Source organism: Anoplophora glabripennis, unplaced genomic scaffold, assembly GCF_000390285.2.
Source record: "Anoplophora glabripennis isolate ALB-LARVAE unplaced genomic scaffold, Agla_2.0 scaffold306, whole genome shotgun sequence".
NCBI lineage: Eukaryota > Metazoa > Arthropoda > Insecta > Coleoptera > Cerambycidae > Anoplophora > Anoplophora glabripennis.
Genome location: NW_019417798.1, coordinates 187,077 through 203,599, shown reverse-complemented (window position 1 = coordinate 203,599; position 16,523 = coordinate 187,077). Strand labels below are relative to the sequence as shown.

The 16,523-nt window shown below is 34.7% G+C and overlaps 1 protein-coding gene across 1 annotated transcript; it reads right to left on the bottom strand.

Annotated features, from left to right (window-relative positions):
- Positions 1-751: 751 nt before the first annotated feature.
- LOC108909261 (probable multidrug resistance-associated protein lethal(2)03659) lies at positions 752-16,316 on the bottom strand. The gene is made up of 11 exons (XM_018713534.2): positions 16,225-16,316; positions 15,778-16,008; positions 15,467-15,717; positions 15,224-15,403; positions 15,011-15,167; positions 9,389-9,977; positions 6,917-7,548; positions 5,044-5,389; positions 4,737-4,887; positions 4,415-4,645; positions 752-1,744 (listed from the first exon to the last, which is right to left on the bottom strand). The coding sequence occupies exons 1-11, from the start codon at positions 16,299-16,301 to the stop codon at positions 846-848; spliced, it is 3,744 nt and encodes a 1,247-aa protein (XP_018569050.1). The 5' UTR covers positions 16,302-16,316; the 3' UTR covers positions 752-845.
- Between the last annotated feature and the right edge of the window lie 207 nt (positions 16,317-16,523).

The following is a 16,523-nucleotide window of genomic DNA, read 5'->3' as shown; positions in this document are numbered from 1 at the left end:
TTTTTAATCAAGAAATCAATTTTAATTTGATAAAAATGCATGATTAAAACGTTTCAAGTTGAAAAAATTTTTTTATATTATTTTCATCCAAAGGGGTGGTTTTTCCGGGTTGAAAAATTGGGATACATTATGTTAAATAGCACATGAAATTACTCATACTGCAGAAATAAAAAAGATTTGATTACCTAAGTACATAAAATGCTTAAATTTGTATTTTTTCTTTTTTCTAATAAGGGGTGGATTTCACCCTTTAAGAACAAAAAGCACACCTAGAGCATATATAGGTTTTGAAGTGGGGGGTAAGATGAGCCTAATTCTAAATTTTGAGAAAAATCGATGCAGTTATAAAAAATTCGGAGGTATTATATTTTAAGTTACAGTAAGTGGGCTATATAAAATGTTACAGAATTTTTTGTAATTACTTGCCCCGATAAAATACATGCATTTCAGCAGTTTCAAAACAGTTTTAAACACATTTTTAATTAGATTTTTTCTCTATGACCTTAAACTTCCGATACAAGTTATACTTAACATCACTTAACTCAGTTTTTGCTTCTTTTTCACCACTTAGAATTGTTTATATAAGTTCATTAACACCCTGTATACAGTAAATTATTTGTGCATATTACTGTAATACTCAACTGAGATATCACTTCTATTCTTTTTCTGGGTTGAATTTTTTAGATCATAAGAGGGAGTATGTATGTAGAATAAAATTTCAAAAACTTTTCAAGTTCAGTTTACTATATTTTACTAAAAACCTCATGAAAACATTTTACTTCTTAATAGTAATTTCAAGACATTGTAATATGAAGCGTATTGACTATCTATTCTTTTATTAAGAGCTAATCAGTGGTATTTTGCAGCATCTTCGAAAACATACTCGTTTTATCGTGTAGTAGAGTAATAGGATTATCAAACTCTTTTATCACGCCTTTTTCCATTACCATGACCTTGTCACAACTCAAAACAGAATTCAACCGGTGAGCAATGATGAGAACTGTACAATTCACGAAATTTTCTGCGATGACCTTCTGAATTAAAAGCTCAGTTTCCGGATCCATATTAGCTGTGGCTTCATCTAAAACGACGATTTTGTTACTTCTGATAATCGCTCTGGCCAGACAGATCAGCTGTCTCTGACCAGTACTGAAATTGGAATTGTTGGAGGTTATCCTCAGGTCCAAGCTATGTATCACGTTTTGCAGTCGGGCTTTGTGAATGGTCTTCCAAATTTTCTTATCGGTATAAAGTTGCAAAGGATCTATGTTGGTCCGAATTGTACCGGCAAACATTATGGGATCTTGTGGAATTATAGAAATGTGTTGTCTTAGAAACGTCAAAGGGATAGTCTTTAATTCAACATCATCTATGAGTATCTGACCTTCGTAGTTGTACAGTCTGAACAAGGTGGATATGATAGAAGTTTTGCCAGCGCCGGTTCTGCCAACTATTCCTATCTTCTGTCTAGGTTTCACGTGGAAGTTAATACTTTTCAGTACTTTTTCGTTAGTGTTTGAGTATGTTAGGGATACATTTATGTACTTTATTGCACCTAAACTGGGCCACTTTTCAACCTCTTGGCCTGTAGGATTCTCTATGTCCAATTTAGTGTACTCTAAAACCCTCTCTACTGACGTCATAAGGTTTTCTAGCTCGGACCATTGCATTAGACCTCCTTGAATTATCATGGATAGAGACGCAGCTTGCGTTATGGCTAACCCAACATCTCCAGCAGCAGTGCCTAGATATTTTAGAAACAAGTAATATTATTGTGAGCAGAAAAGCTTTAAATGAAGAGTATTCTAAAAAAAATAAGAAAAAAAGTGTATGTGAATATACAGGGTGTCTTTAAAGGGTCTGTACAACGCTCCACCAGATATACTACGGCTCAAAATAAGTCCTTTAAAGGAAACAGTGCAAGTACAATTTCAAATTTCGTTTATTTAACAATTTTGCTGCAAACAGAATTGATAGAGTAAAAAAACATACTTTCTAAGATCATTTATTATTAGATTATTTAATCTAATCAATCTAACACTATCTAAACGATGTAACTAATCCAAACGATCTAAAAATCTAACAATAAAACATAACTAATTAACTAACTCTGCTCGACTATTCATTAGACTCATCTCTAGCTCTGGTGGTGATCTAGTTCAATGACCATATAGATCATTAGAACTGAATATGAATCTCTTTTATGATTCAGTTTTTAAAATAGGCCATTCTCATTACTGTTTGTGGATTCTGGATCCTTCCAAAATAGCAATTGTATTGGAAATACGATTTTAAATAAAATGTATTAAAGAACATGCCAAAAAAATCATTGATGAAATTTCTACGTCAATGATTTGAAATATACAGGGTGGCCAAATGAAATCGAAACAGAGCCATTATCAGGAACTACGTCAAAATTGTAGAAAAATGCTCAGACCCGTCAATTTTAGATTAAAGGGGGACATTCTTTGCTGGTATTTCCTATTTCCTTCACTTTCACTCCGCCACTTTCACCCCCAAGCAAAGGTAAGCATCACTCCAAAATATTTAAAGGGCATTGGGGGTTGAGTAATATTTCTTTTAAAAGCTCTTACAATTCTCTTTACAACAGACTTTAAATTTTATAATTCCGCCCAATACTTATTTTGATTTTAAACTTGAAACTTATACATATACAAACAATTATTAGCAACGGTAAAAATGTCAGTCATTCGAGTTAAGTACGCCAATGGAATAAATTTAGTATTTCTTGCGTTACATTGGTTTCTGGCGATTTATTATCACTTTCGTAAAAAAAACATAGAGAAATTGAAAAACCTATAGTTAATGAAGCTAGTGAAGTTGCAGTTTTGGAACAAGTTCATCTTGATCCTACATTAAGTACGAGGCAGCTGGCATCTGTGTCTGAGATCAATCGAACTAGCATACAAACCATTTTGAAGAAGAATAAATTCCATCCAAACAAAATACATTTAGTCCAGGAACTTCATGAGGATGATTATGACCGCCGTTTGCAATTTTGCGAAATAATGAGTGAGCGAGCAGGGAACGAGCCACAGTTCCTTTTTAACATCTGTTTTTCTGATGAATGCAGTTATTTCTTGAACGGGACGATAAATCGTCACAATTGCCGCTATTGGTCCAATTCAAACCCAAGAGTTTTTCAAAAGGTGCATACACAGCAACCGGAAAAATTAAATGTATGAGCTGGAATATTCGGTGACCAGCTGGTGGGTCCTTTTTTCTTCCTGGTAATTTGACTGGCCAAATGCAATTACTGGAAGACGCTATTGACCCTGCCTTGACTGATATTATTGAAAATGTTCCAGAGTATGATGAAGATCATTTGATTTTTCAACAGGACGGTGCTCCTCCGCATTATGCAATAATTGTCCGTCAGTATTTGGACCAACGTTTTCTACGGAATTAGGTTGGAAGAGACAGCATTGAGTGGCCTCGATCACCGGATTTATCGCCCCTTGATTTCTTTTTGTGGGGATACCTAAAAAGTAAAATCTATAAAACACAGCCAGCGTCGCTGGAAGATTTGCTTTAAAAAATCGTTTACGAATGCCGTCGAATCACTCCGAAAATGCTTCGGAATGTGCGCGAACGTTTCGAACAAAATCTTTATTCTTGTATGGAAGCGGGCGGTCGTCAGTTTGACCATTTAATCAACTAAGTAGTAAGTAAGTAAGCAACTAAACATAATTTAAATTTTAAAATGTAAATGTTTTTCAAAGTATTGGGTGGATTTTAAAGTCTATTGTAAAGAGAATTGTAAGAGCTTTCAAAAGAAATATTATTCAACCCCCAATGCCATTTTTATATTTTTTGGGGGTGATGCTTACCCTGGCTTGGGGGTGAAAGTGGAGGAGTCAAAAATACTAGCAAAGAATGTCCCCCTTTAATCTAAAATCGACGGGTCTGAGCGTTTTTCTACAAACTTGACGCAGTTCCTGAAAATGTCTCTGTTTCGTTTTCATTTGGCCACCCTGTATATTTCAAATCATTGACGTAGAAATTTCATCAATGATTTTTTTGGCATGTTCTTTAATACATTTTATTTAAAATCGTATTTCCAATACAATTGCTATTTTGGAAGGATCCAGAATCCACAAACAGTAATGAGAATGGCCTATTTTAAAAACTGAATCATAAAAGAGATTCATATATTCAGTTCTAATGATCTATATGGTCATTGAACTAGATCACCACCAGAGCTAGAGATAAGACTAATGAATAGTCGAGCAGAAGGAGTTACCTAGATAATAAAAACAGTTGTTTTTTTTTAACGAAAACTTTAATACCCTGAATGAACTTTTTCTCTTATTTAAATTTTTTGATATACTCTTTGCTTTTAAGGTTTTTAACTTTTAACTTTTGTCCTCTACGTTATCGAATGAGAACTTACCTGAGTCGAGAAACAAGAACTTAATGATTATGATGCATACAAATATTGTCGAAGTAACGTCCATACAAAACGCGAAGGCCCGTTTGAGGCAAAATGATGTGTAATGAGCTGATGTGTACAGGTCCTGATGCCTATCGAATTCTTTGGTTAAAATGCGTTCAGCTCTAGAGGCTCGTATTGTTGTAAGTCCATCTACAGACGCGTTCAGGTGTCCTACGATAGGGCTTCTCGCTAAAAATTAATAACCTCAGAAATTCAGAAATATGGTTCAATTACACTATTGTAGATTATGGCAAGGGACTACAATAAATTAGGTACTTACAAGCAGATTCCAGTCTCCGCAAACTCCTAGCTGCTGGCATGTAGATATTTCGGCATGCCATTAAAGTAACTATTAAAGCTAAAGAAGGAAGGAAGAACTTCCAGTTCACAACTGCTATTAAAATGACTATACCGCCAACAGCAAACATAACCTACAATAAATATTACGTCAAATACATTTTGTCTGTTCATTTCCCTGAACCAAATGACAAATTGTCAGAAGAATTCTTTATGGTTTTGACTTGAAAACAGAGTAATGATGCTATACGCACCTACATTGTTGTAGTTTTACTATGAACATTATTTACCTCAATGAGACGATTTAGAACAAGTGGTAACCTTTCATCAACAACGTTGAGATCCTGAGCAAATCTGTTTAAAATGTTTCCGATGAAGTGACTATCAAAAAACTGCATAACCGAAAATAAAATGCTATCCACCATAGTTTTGTGTAGTTTAACTGAAGCCCTTCTGGCAAATGTCAGTACGAAATAGGTTTTTATCAGTTCCAGAGTTATGAATGAAAAGATCATCACTGAATACATTCTTAGGGTGCTGTTGGAGTTTGTCGCGTATTCTTCTAATAGTCCAGTAGTTTGGGAGTCTTGACCTTTTGCCTCTTTGTATGATGTAATATTTTGTTGTACATTAACCCTAAAACAGTATTAAGATTGCAATTCAGTTCGATATACCAGTAGTTTCTGTTTTCATCCTCAGGAAGGTCTTAAATTTCTTAAAATAAAACGGTATTGTTTAAACGTTTGACATTTTTTTTAATGTTCAGTGTCACCGAATAGAATTCAGAGATTTGCCTGTTTAGGTATAACGGGGGCGATGGCATCGACCCTGACAGCTGCACTAGAAGTCATGCTAAATCTACCACCGCTGCATGTAGTGGTGGGAAGAGAAGCGCGGCTAGCAGCATATCGACTCAGGAATAACAACGACTGGAGGGGTAGTTCCCAATCCACGATCATAGACACATCTATGTCGGAACCAACTTTTGGGATGGTATCTGACAAGATGGTTCCGAGGTTTCCCTTCCACAAGCCATTTGAGACTCGAATAGAGGATCAAAGCAAATGGGAGGGAAGGTTTAATACCCTGGAAAGGTTGAGCCTAGTATGGTTTACAGATGGCTCCAAAATGACCAGAGGGACTGGTGCAGGAATATATGGACTCAGACCCAGATGGAGTGCAAGCTACAGTCTGGGGGAGTTCCCTACCGTATTGCAAGCAGAAAATTTCGCGATAATGGCGTGTCTGGCAGAGAATGTACGTAGAGGTTATAAACGTAAATATCATATATATATTCTCTGATAGTCAACCTGCAATTAAAGCTTTAGGCGCGCACAAGATAAGTTCTAAACTGGTGTGGGATTGTTTACAAATGCTGACTGAACTCGCCACCAACAATACAGTCAGACTGTGTTGGGTGCCAGGGCACAAAGGCATTTGTGGAAATTAGAAAGCGGATGAACTTGCTAGAAAGGGATCCGAGACAGAGTTCATTGGCCCGGAGCCCTTCTGTGGCACATCTCCCAGTGTGGTCAGGCGGGCTCTGGGCAAATGGACTGAGACAGAATATAGAAAATACTGGACATCATCAAGGCCAGGACATAGCCATTCTAAGGTGCTCATGGAGTATCCTTCGAAGGAAAGAGCGAATGATTTACTGAGCTTGAACAGAATCCGGCTCAGGAGAGTGACAGAACTCATAACGGGACACTGTCACTTTAGGAAACATCTACATAAGCTAAAGCTGGTAGACAGTCCGGTCTGCCGAGGATGTGAATCGGCGGATGAAACTGCTCTGCATATCCAGGGCGGGTGCCCGGGATTTGCACGTAGCAGAATGGCGCTCCTTGGGGACCCTATTTGGAACCCAAGGAACTGAGAGAAGTGTCAGCAAGGAAGCTTTTGGACTTTGTAAAAAGGACAAATCTACTTGCTGAATATGACTAGTAGTGGGACGCACAATAGGCCTAATTAGGCCGCAGTGCTATGGGACTTATTAGGACCAACCACTAGAAGAAGAAGAAGAAGAATGTTCAGTGTCAATCATTTGACTATAAACTAGTTATACAAAATATCTGAATGGGAATGGACCATATTTTGGTAAATGATATAAACAAATTAAAAAATGCAATTTGAACAAAAGAATAAGAATTTTGTACTTACCAATGTGACAACAATTTTGAAGTATAGCTTTCTGTGAACTGACATGCTGAGAATAACAATATGATTAGGCCAAAAAGTAAAATGCCACCACCAAATTTAAAGTATTTCCAATAAACATCACCACTGACGCTGCCTTCCTTTTTTGTTTCAAAATAAACGCCTTTCTTCCTAAGATTACGTTCGGATTTCAGTAACACAGTCTTTTCATCTTCGATAATTTCATTTTCTACAACTTTCTTGGTACCATCTTTAACATTAGTGTCTTCTATATTCGACAAAATGTCGTTAGGTAAATTATCCTCATTTCCTTGAAATTTGATAGTTCCGTTCTCCAAAATTACAACTCTGTCTGCACTGTTAATATGTTTTGCATTGTGCGTAACCAAAATGCAGAGTTTGCCTTTAAGGAAACGTTTTATGCACTCTTGAAAGATGAAGTCTTGAACCTGGGGATCTAAAGCCGTCAGGGAATCATCTACGAGATATATGTCAGCGTCTTTGTATACTGCTCTAGCTAAGTTTATACGAGCTTGCTGGCCTTTACTTAAGTTCAAACCTTTATCTGCTACAATCGTTTCATCACCGTTTGGAAGGAGTTTGAAGTCGTATTCCAATGCACAACGTCTAACAACCTAAAGAAGTAGCCCAGTTACTGTAGCTGGAAACATAGTAATACCTCCGATTTTTTTATAACTGTATAGATTTTTCTCAAAATTTTGAATTAGGCTCATCTTACCCCTCACTTCAAAACTTATATATGCACTAGGTGTACTTTTTGTTCTTAAGGGGTGAAAACCACCCCTTATTGGAAAAAAATGAAAAAATACAAATTTAAGCATTTTATCTAGTCAAATCTTCTTTATTTATGCAGTATGAGTAATTTCATGTGCTAACATGAAACTTAATGTATCCCCTTGGGATGAAAATAATATAAAAAAAATTTTTCAACTTTAAACGTTTTAATCATGCATGACAAATAAGAAGTGGATCTTATTTTTGGAAGGGCGAAATGGGCGGTAACTATTAGACCATTATAGCCATCTGTCGCTATCGCACGGATTTCTATGACTTTCTTTATCGCTCTCACGTAACGGCCGATGAACTATGGGGACTTTCCGACCCTGTATATACCAAAAAGATCTAAATGCTTTAAAATTCTTGTTTGATATAAATTTTTCTAAAATTATTTGACGATAACTTTCTTACTTTTTAAGATTTTTAATCGCACAAAGGCTCATTTTGCAGGGAATTGTAAGGGCTACGAGAACTGTTGAGTTGATCTTTTTTAAGCCCTTAATTTTTAAGTTTGAAGGGTTTAGAGGGCTCGAAAAGGGTGGTTCTCTCATTTATATGTTAAACAAAAAAGGCGATTAATATTAATTTTAGAGAAATACAAAATAAAAGCAAAATCTTCAGCAAAAATAAAGCAACATTTTTTTACTCTTGTATTTTTTTCGTACACCCTTTAATTTTTAAGTTACAGCGTAAAAATCGATTTTTTTTCAAAAATTTGAAAAATTAACATTTTCAAAAATTAAGTTTTTTTTCGAAATCATGCTTTGTAAGCGAGCCAAAGACCCAAAACATATTCTTAGAATATAAATGAATAAATCTGTGAATGGATTGCATTTAATTTTAATTCTGTTGCCAAAGGCACTGTTTTGTTTATTAATTTTTTCTTAAAAAAAATGAGACTATCATGTTATTTTGATCATATTTCCGTTAATTTTGATTCTAAAGACTTTTAAAATAGCTCATTTTAAAGGTTTTTCAAAGTACTTTAAAAAAGGTTCAAATAGTTTTTTTCCTAATATTTATGGTTTTGGCGTTATTTAACGTTAACTGGTTCCAATTTAGTTTTTAGCTAACATATAATAATGTTTAAAAATCCATAACTCAGTTTATATTGCAGTTAGAGAAAAACAAAATGCCATTAGATTTGTTTTTTATTACTTTTTCGTTTGTTTATTACAACTTTTTCGTTAAATCCAATGGTCTCAGAGTTATTTGCAAAAAACTGTCAGAAAACAAGCACTTTTTCAGTAAAAAATCAACATTTTCAATGACGAATTACTCGGAAAGTATTGGATTATCCAAAAAACTTTATATAACATATGTTACTTAAAATTGACTCCTATATCGATTCCTGTAGTTATCTTGGGCATAAAAATTTCCACCCATGAGAAGGGGTAGGAACCACCCCCGGGGCAAAAGTACACTTCGGCACTATATAAGTTTTGTTCCTTGAGGCATTCCCTACATTCAGTCAAAATTTCACGTTTCACTGGACTAAAGATAAATAGTAAAAAACGAGGAATCTAAATTAAAAAAAAACTGAAGAAAGATCTAGTTAGAGCTACATACTTATCAACTAATCCAAGAACAAGATGTCAGTTGTTTATAAACACATTCCGCCAATTCAATTTTCTAATAAAACAATAAATTACCAATTACGTCCTAATAACTACTTACTTCTTGGTACCTTTTCTCATTGTACTCTTCTCCAAACAATATATTTTGCTTGATGGAAGATGGAAAAAGCCAAGGGTCTTGGGAAGCATAGCTTTTTCTTCCACTGGTTTCAACAATTCCTCCACTTAAAGGGTAATCTTGCAGAATAGTTTTAACAAGAGAACTTTTACCGCACCCTAATGGACCAGTTATCACTGTAAGACCCTTCTGAAGACTTACAGTAATATTTTCAAGTACAGTTTTGTCTTTAATACAAACTCTGGCGTTTTTCAAGAATACTGTAGGATCCTCAACATTTGTTTCAGTGGCTTCTTTCAGTTCTTCGGCTCTCAGCACCCTGTTTATTCTGTCCAGAGAGGCTGAAAGTTCTGCCATTCTCGACATGCCATCTGAGACTGTGTGACCAATGACATGTTTTAACGTCACGAAACATTTCATGATGTAGAACATAACGTCGGCGCTGGTACTCTCATTCAACCAAATGTAGGTCACAACCAGGCAATAGAAACCAATTTTTGAAGACAGCATCGTTATCAGGGACATCACTATCTTTAAATAGAATGCCGTCATCAACTGTTTCATTTCCCTCCTGGAATATTAAGTGCTTGTTAATTACCACAAATACTTTCGCCCCTTCAGAAGCGTAGTTTTAAACTATTTATTTGACATAAATTAGCAGTAATGGGAAAAGCTGCGTTGATGAATTAGAAAAACCAGTTTAATGTACAAAAGGATGAATGAAGCAGTGGAAGTTTATACGTGTAATGTTTTACTTTTACCGGTAGGCAGTAGGTAGTACAAAAAGGAAAATTTTCAATAAATACTAGTAGCATTTATAGCTTGGATTATAAAACTATAAAACTATGTAATATTAACAAAAGTTTGAAGAGTCAGCCAATAATTGAGTTATGTCAGTTCATAATAATTATTATCAATATCATTCCGCTTTGTGACATTATTTTTAGTAAGATTAATAAATTAAACATATTTCTCCATGCTTGTCTATTCTCAGTGTTGGCACAAATATATGTTATACAGAAATGTAGGTTTTAACGAAAAAAAAATCATGCTCACGAGATATAATTTTTTTACTATAGCCATTTTTCAATCAGCTTAAGAATACCTATATCTAAGCAAACCCACAGTCAGTCAAGAATACTTCTTGAATACTTTAACTGTGTTTTCTTTTATGGAAGGACAGTGTGCCTCTGGGGTGTGTATTAATAAGTGTCAATGAACACCCTAAAACGGCCTATCTACATTAGCAATACATTGTGATAATATGAAAGTGCTGATGTGCAACACATGCAAACAAAGGTAGACAAAATAGACCCCATACACGATCAAACAATTGGCGCAAACTTTTGTTGTACAACATAATGTTGCAACTTGGTGATTATATACACGCTAGTTTATTGAAAATAGGCATGTCTCTGTCGCCATTTTCCTCTATTTCCCTCAATTTGTTTACTAATTTACCATAACCTGCACTTTTTAAATTTAGATTTTTGTAAAGTTCACTTTTCATACTTCGGGTAAATCGCGATACATCTGTATAAATTCTCGCCAAAATTCTTTATTTCCAACCGTAGATAAAGCCATTTTATTTATTTTTTAAAACCGCTCGAACAACTTATGTGACAATATTCGTTTGTTACATTATACAGGGTGTCCCATAAGCACATGATCAAAAAGGTACTGCGACATTCTTTGGCTCAAAAGAAGACGATTTGACCTAACTTCCATTACGAAAAAATGTCTGGTTCTTCTGCTATTGACTGTCAAAGTTCTTGAAAAAATATATGTTTTTTGTTATATCTGGAGAATGTTACGATGGATTTTAAAGAAACTTGCTGTGGTCCTGTTCCTAAGTAAAACTCATGTTTTGATGAAGCAACCGCGTCCATCCGCCTTGGGAAAGTGGTATATTCTTGAGTGTCTTGGTACAAGAATAACCAGAACTTTTTATTTGGTAGCTGGAATCAATTCATTTTATTTTTATTGATGCATCAGTCCTTTTTCGAGATTTTCGTGCACTTGGTAAAATCATCTAGCACTCATAGTTTTTACGCAAAACATTTTTTTCAATTTTAGACAATCATTATCACTACTACTCAAGTACAACAACTACTCACTACAATTACTACTATCGTAGTAAGCGATGATGTCATTTTATAATAAATGAATTGTCAATCAATCCGTTTCGAATGGCGTTTTCTAATGAAAAAATGACCGACTAATCAAAGTCTTAGGGTTTTGCGAAGACAACTTGGGTGGGAGTGTACGCGTCTACGCGGCGCTATACCCAAATCGACGGGTTCCAGATAACCGATCTATATGGACTGAAAAGAGTTTGCGTGAGACTGGGCAATTTGGTGTTCGAGCCGTTTACTGTGTGAGTCGTCCTCAAGTACGAAATGCAGCCGATGAGGGAGTCGTTTTAAATAGGGTCGCTGAAGATCCAAATATCAGTACTTGCCGTCTGACTGTGGAATTTGGCGTACCAAAAAGTACAATTAATCGCATCATAAGACAGCAGCTCCTCCATCCTGATCATGCGACGTCTATTCAAGAGCTTTTACCACACCATTTTGAGAGAAGACTTTTGCCCCTTTATTTAAGGAGCGCGGCCACGTGATCCAAATTTCACCAGCCACATTTTATTACCATTACGCAGAAGAAATCTCTCGTGCCAGGAGTATTAACCACTTTCCAACCGCGGGTCCCGGGTTCGAATCCGGTCTAGGAAAATTCACTTTTTGAATTTTTTTTTATATGTACAGCACTGAATTGAAAATATTTAGTAGTTTACACGATAAAATTTTAAAAACGGATTGTTTGTAGCAGAACAATATAATATTATAGCTAAATTAAGGAAGCATCTGACAGTAGTGATTATATAATACTCATTAATCACTGCCGTGATTAATGGGTATTATTAAGGTCGAGCAAACAGACGTATAATGGGTACATTATACAATAGTCGTGGATAAATATGTTAATCCTTACCTGACTGCTTTTATACCTCTGATTTCGCCAATATTAAAACGGTCGTCTCTTTTTAAAAATTCATGACCATAAAAATATCAATTTTCGGAAAATTTGCGAAGTAGCTTTGACAAATCCCGTTTCACACATTCTGCTCTAATTCTAAGGGAAGGAAGATATTAAATGATTATTACTAAATAATAATTTTACTTAATAAAGGAATTCGAAGATTAAGGAAGATAACTCGTAGACTTGAAAATATTTTATGCGACAATGTCACTGACAGACTGACACTACTGACAGTGTTGACAGAGCATCTTCTTCCGCCAATTTTTTCCTTTACGCAATCATCTACACATAATTTCACTACAAGGTGCCCATTATGACGTCACAGCCGTTTTAAAATATCATAAAAAAATCAGTTTTAAATAATTATTATAAAACTGTTCCGACGCATTTCTCAATCTCTAATTGTGCATACACACTAATTAGTACGTGTAGAATTATATTATCTACTTTTTGAAATTTGGTCAACAACCCTATTTCCAATAAATGTTTTTGGGCCGGGACATCGGTGACATCCTTCTGGGTCCTTATGTCATGCCGCGCAATTTGTATAGCGAAAATTATTTCCATTTTCTGACGAATACATTTTCGGTTCTAAGGGAAGATGTCCCTCTCGATCTTCGTGCTCAGATGTAATTTATGCACGATGGTGCTCCTCCGCACTTTAGTGCAAATGTAATTGCACATTTCAATAATACTTTTCCACACAAGTGGATCGGAAGAAAAGGGAGAAATGTTCCTGTCGAATGCCCCCCCCCCCAGGTCCCCCGACTTAACACTGTTAGATTTTTTTCTATGCGGAGACTTAAAGAATAAAGTTTATGTGGAATCCCAGGAAGAATTATTGTATAGGATTCAAAACGGAGGCGGACGTAATACGGAATGATCCAACAATGTTGAGGAGGGCTCAATTCAATTTCAATCGAAGGATGCAGCTATACATCCAAGAAAATGGGGGGCATATCGAACTTATCTTGTAATTCCATCATCATATATCGTATATATGTAACTATCATCCAGTTTCAATAATGAGAATTATGTTTTTTCTAAGTACGTCTTTACGTCTTTGAGTGTTAACATAAAATAAATTTAATGAAGTAAAATGATATTCAATCCGTCGCATTGCGACATACTTTAAAATTGCGACCATTTAACTTTCAATATTGATATCTTAGGTAAAAGAATTGGCAATTATTAGAGAAAGCTGCTTCTTGTAAAAGCGCAACGAAACAGAAAATACTTTTTTGCGTAAAAACTATGAATGCAACAAGATTTTACCAAGGTACTTACTACGATAGTAGTGATTGTAGTGAGTATTTGTTGTACTTGAGTAATAGTCTAAAATTGAAAATATTTTTTTGCGTAAAAACTATGAATGTTACAAGATTTTACCAAGAGCACGAAAATCTCGAAAAAGGACTGATGCACAATAAAAATAAAATGAATTGATTCCAGCGACCAAATAAAAAGTTCTGGCAATTCTTGTACCAAGACACTCAAGAATTTTCCATACTAGTCCAAGGCAGATGGACGCGGTTGCTTCATCAAAACATAAGTTTTACTTAGGAACAAGTCCACAGCAAGTTTCATTAAAATTCATTGTCCATTCACATTCTCCAGATATTACAAAAAACATATCTTTTTTCAAGAACTTTGACAGTCAATAGCAGACGAGCCAGACATTTTTTCTTAATGGAAGTTAGATCAAATCGTCTTCTTTTGAGCCAAAAAATGTCGCAGTACCTTTTTGATCATGTGGTTATGGGACACCCTGTATAACACCTTCAAACTCGAATTTACTAAAACTATTGCCCAACAGCTCCAATCAAGACATACATAATCAAACAATTTGCACAACGCCCTCTGTTGTGCAAATTGTTGATCGTGTATGGGGCCTATTATTGGCGGAATCAGCGGTCCCAAAAATGTTTTCATCGTATCAATGTAACTTAGGTATGTAGGTATAATTACTGATATATAATTATCAATTCTGTTTAATTTGTCAATTCTGTTTAATAAAGAATAATAACAATTTTTATTCTCACATTTTAAAAATGTCACATTTTGAAGAGGCAAGTTACTTTTTCAATAAAAATTCTACTTTTAGCGTCAGATATTCAATTTATTTAAAATATAACAAGTATTTATTTGCAAATACTTTACAGGGTGCCTCGTAAGTATGTGTTTTTGGAAAATTAACTATTACATTCTGATTATAATAAATATTTTTCAAAGTAAAAGTTATACAGTATTCTCAGTAAAAGTATTTACTAACTTTTATGAACGTCGGGCATTTTTTCACATATTCTAATTATTAATGACATCAACTATGACCGGAATGGTAAAAGCTGTGAAAGATTCGCAAATTTAATATATGGAGTGAAACAAGCTCCCTTATTTTTGACTTTTCGTTGTGATACGCCCTGTATGAATGAACTGAAAATCGGTTTACAAGTAACAATTTTAAAACAAAAGTAATTATTATTACCATACGTCAGGATATATGCATTTTAAGACGACTTTCTGTCCAAGAAAATCGCCTTGTGAATTGAAATAAAATGTTCTTACTTTCTCGCAAAGTCAATTTTTTGCCCAAAAATTTTCTCCCACGTATACATTTTAATTATCTTAATTGCAGACAAACTTTCCTGGGTCACTTGCAAACGCTCGTCAGTTTTTCTGTTGATCTTTAATCGCATACGTTTTATGACTTTTCCTATATACACTGAAAAGAGAGTATCAGGTTTTTAACTTTTTACTTTACTAAGCATTTCTACTTACACTGTAAAGGTATTGAAAGCAGTAACAGTGTTATACCAACTGCAGATGCGATACCAATTTTGGAGTAGAGTAAATAGCAAATGACCGCCGTTTGAATTAAAGCAATCCACAATTCGTTGAAGAGCCAAATTGTAGATTCAAACTGTTGAACATCCTTGGTCACTATCGTGATTATGTTCCCTAAAATTTCAGTAATGTTTACACTTATTTCAAGGATATTTGCATACATTTGAAGACACTCACCTACACTTACGTCTAGCAATGCAGATGGTGTGAGTTTCAAGGTTTTCCTGTAGATTAGCGAACAAAAGGCAGTCCGTATTTGGATAGCCAGTTGCTTAAGGTAGATCATGTAGTTTTGAAAATAGAAGCAATGCAAAATTTTGAGTCCAATCATAATCCCTGCATAGTACATTGCATCATATATGGTTACAGTAGTCTGTTTGGGCTTAAAATAGGAAACTAGCTTTCCTATGGCTTCTGGTTCTAAGACACTGAAATTAAATATATCATAGATAGAAGATAACATGGTAGTCCATTTTCAGGTAGGTCACCTGTTGACGAGTTTGAAACATAAATGGATCATGCCCAAACCGATATATGTAGTGCCATAGCACTTCCATATCATCCTAGCCGTAGATGGTTTTTTTCTTTGTTTTTCAGTATTGAAACATTTTTCCAGTTTATCGCCACACTTTTCCGATCCACAACTTTTTATCACTTCGTATATGTCTTCCTCTTCGAGATCATGTTTGTAAGCTTTCGAAAATAGTTGACCAGTGTAACTGAAATTAATTTTCAAATGTATTGATTAACTTACTAGGAAAACATTGGTCACATTTCCCTATATCAAATTTACTTGAAAATTTTCCAATAAAAAATCTCAAAACATAAAACGTATCATTATCAATTTATATTTTAATAGATATCTTTAGGAAACTTTAGGAAATATGTAGTACGTTAGTCTTTTCTAAATATTATTTTCTATTATTGGTACTTACACGAACGTCAGCAAGGAAAGGAGATTGGCATTTTCCCTTGGATTAGTCTTTCTTTCTATTTTCTCACAGTGCTCCATTTAGTTGATGTCAAAACGTTACACAATATTAAAATGAGGCGATTCAAAATTATTGCTTGCCATAGTTGCCTCGCAGTATGTAATCTTACCATGTTTGTTCATGAGACATTGCGTATTTTTACATTAATTTTGACAGGTGAATAGACAGATGCAGATAAAGATAACTTAATAAATATTTGAATTCCTAAATTAAATATTTTCTTTGAACTTCGCATTTGTAAT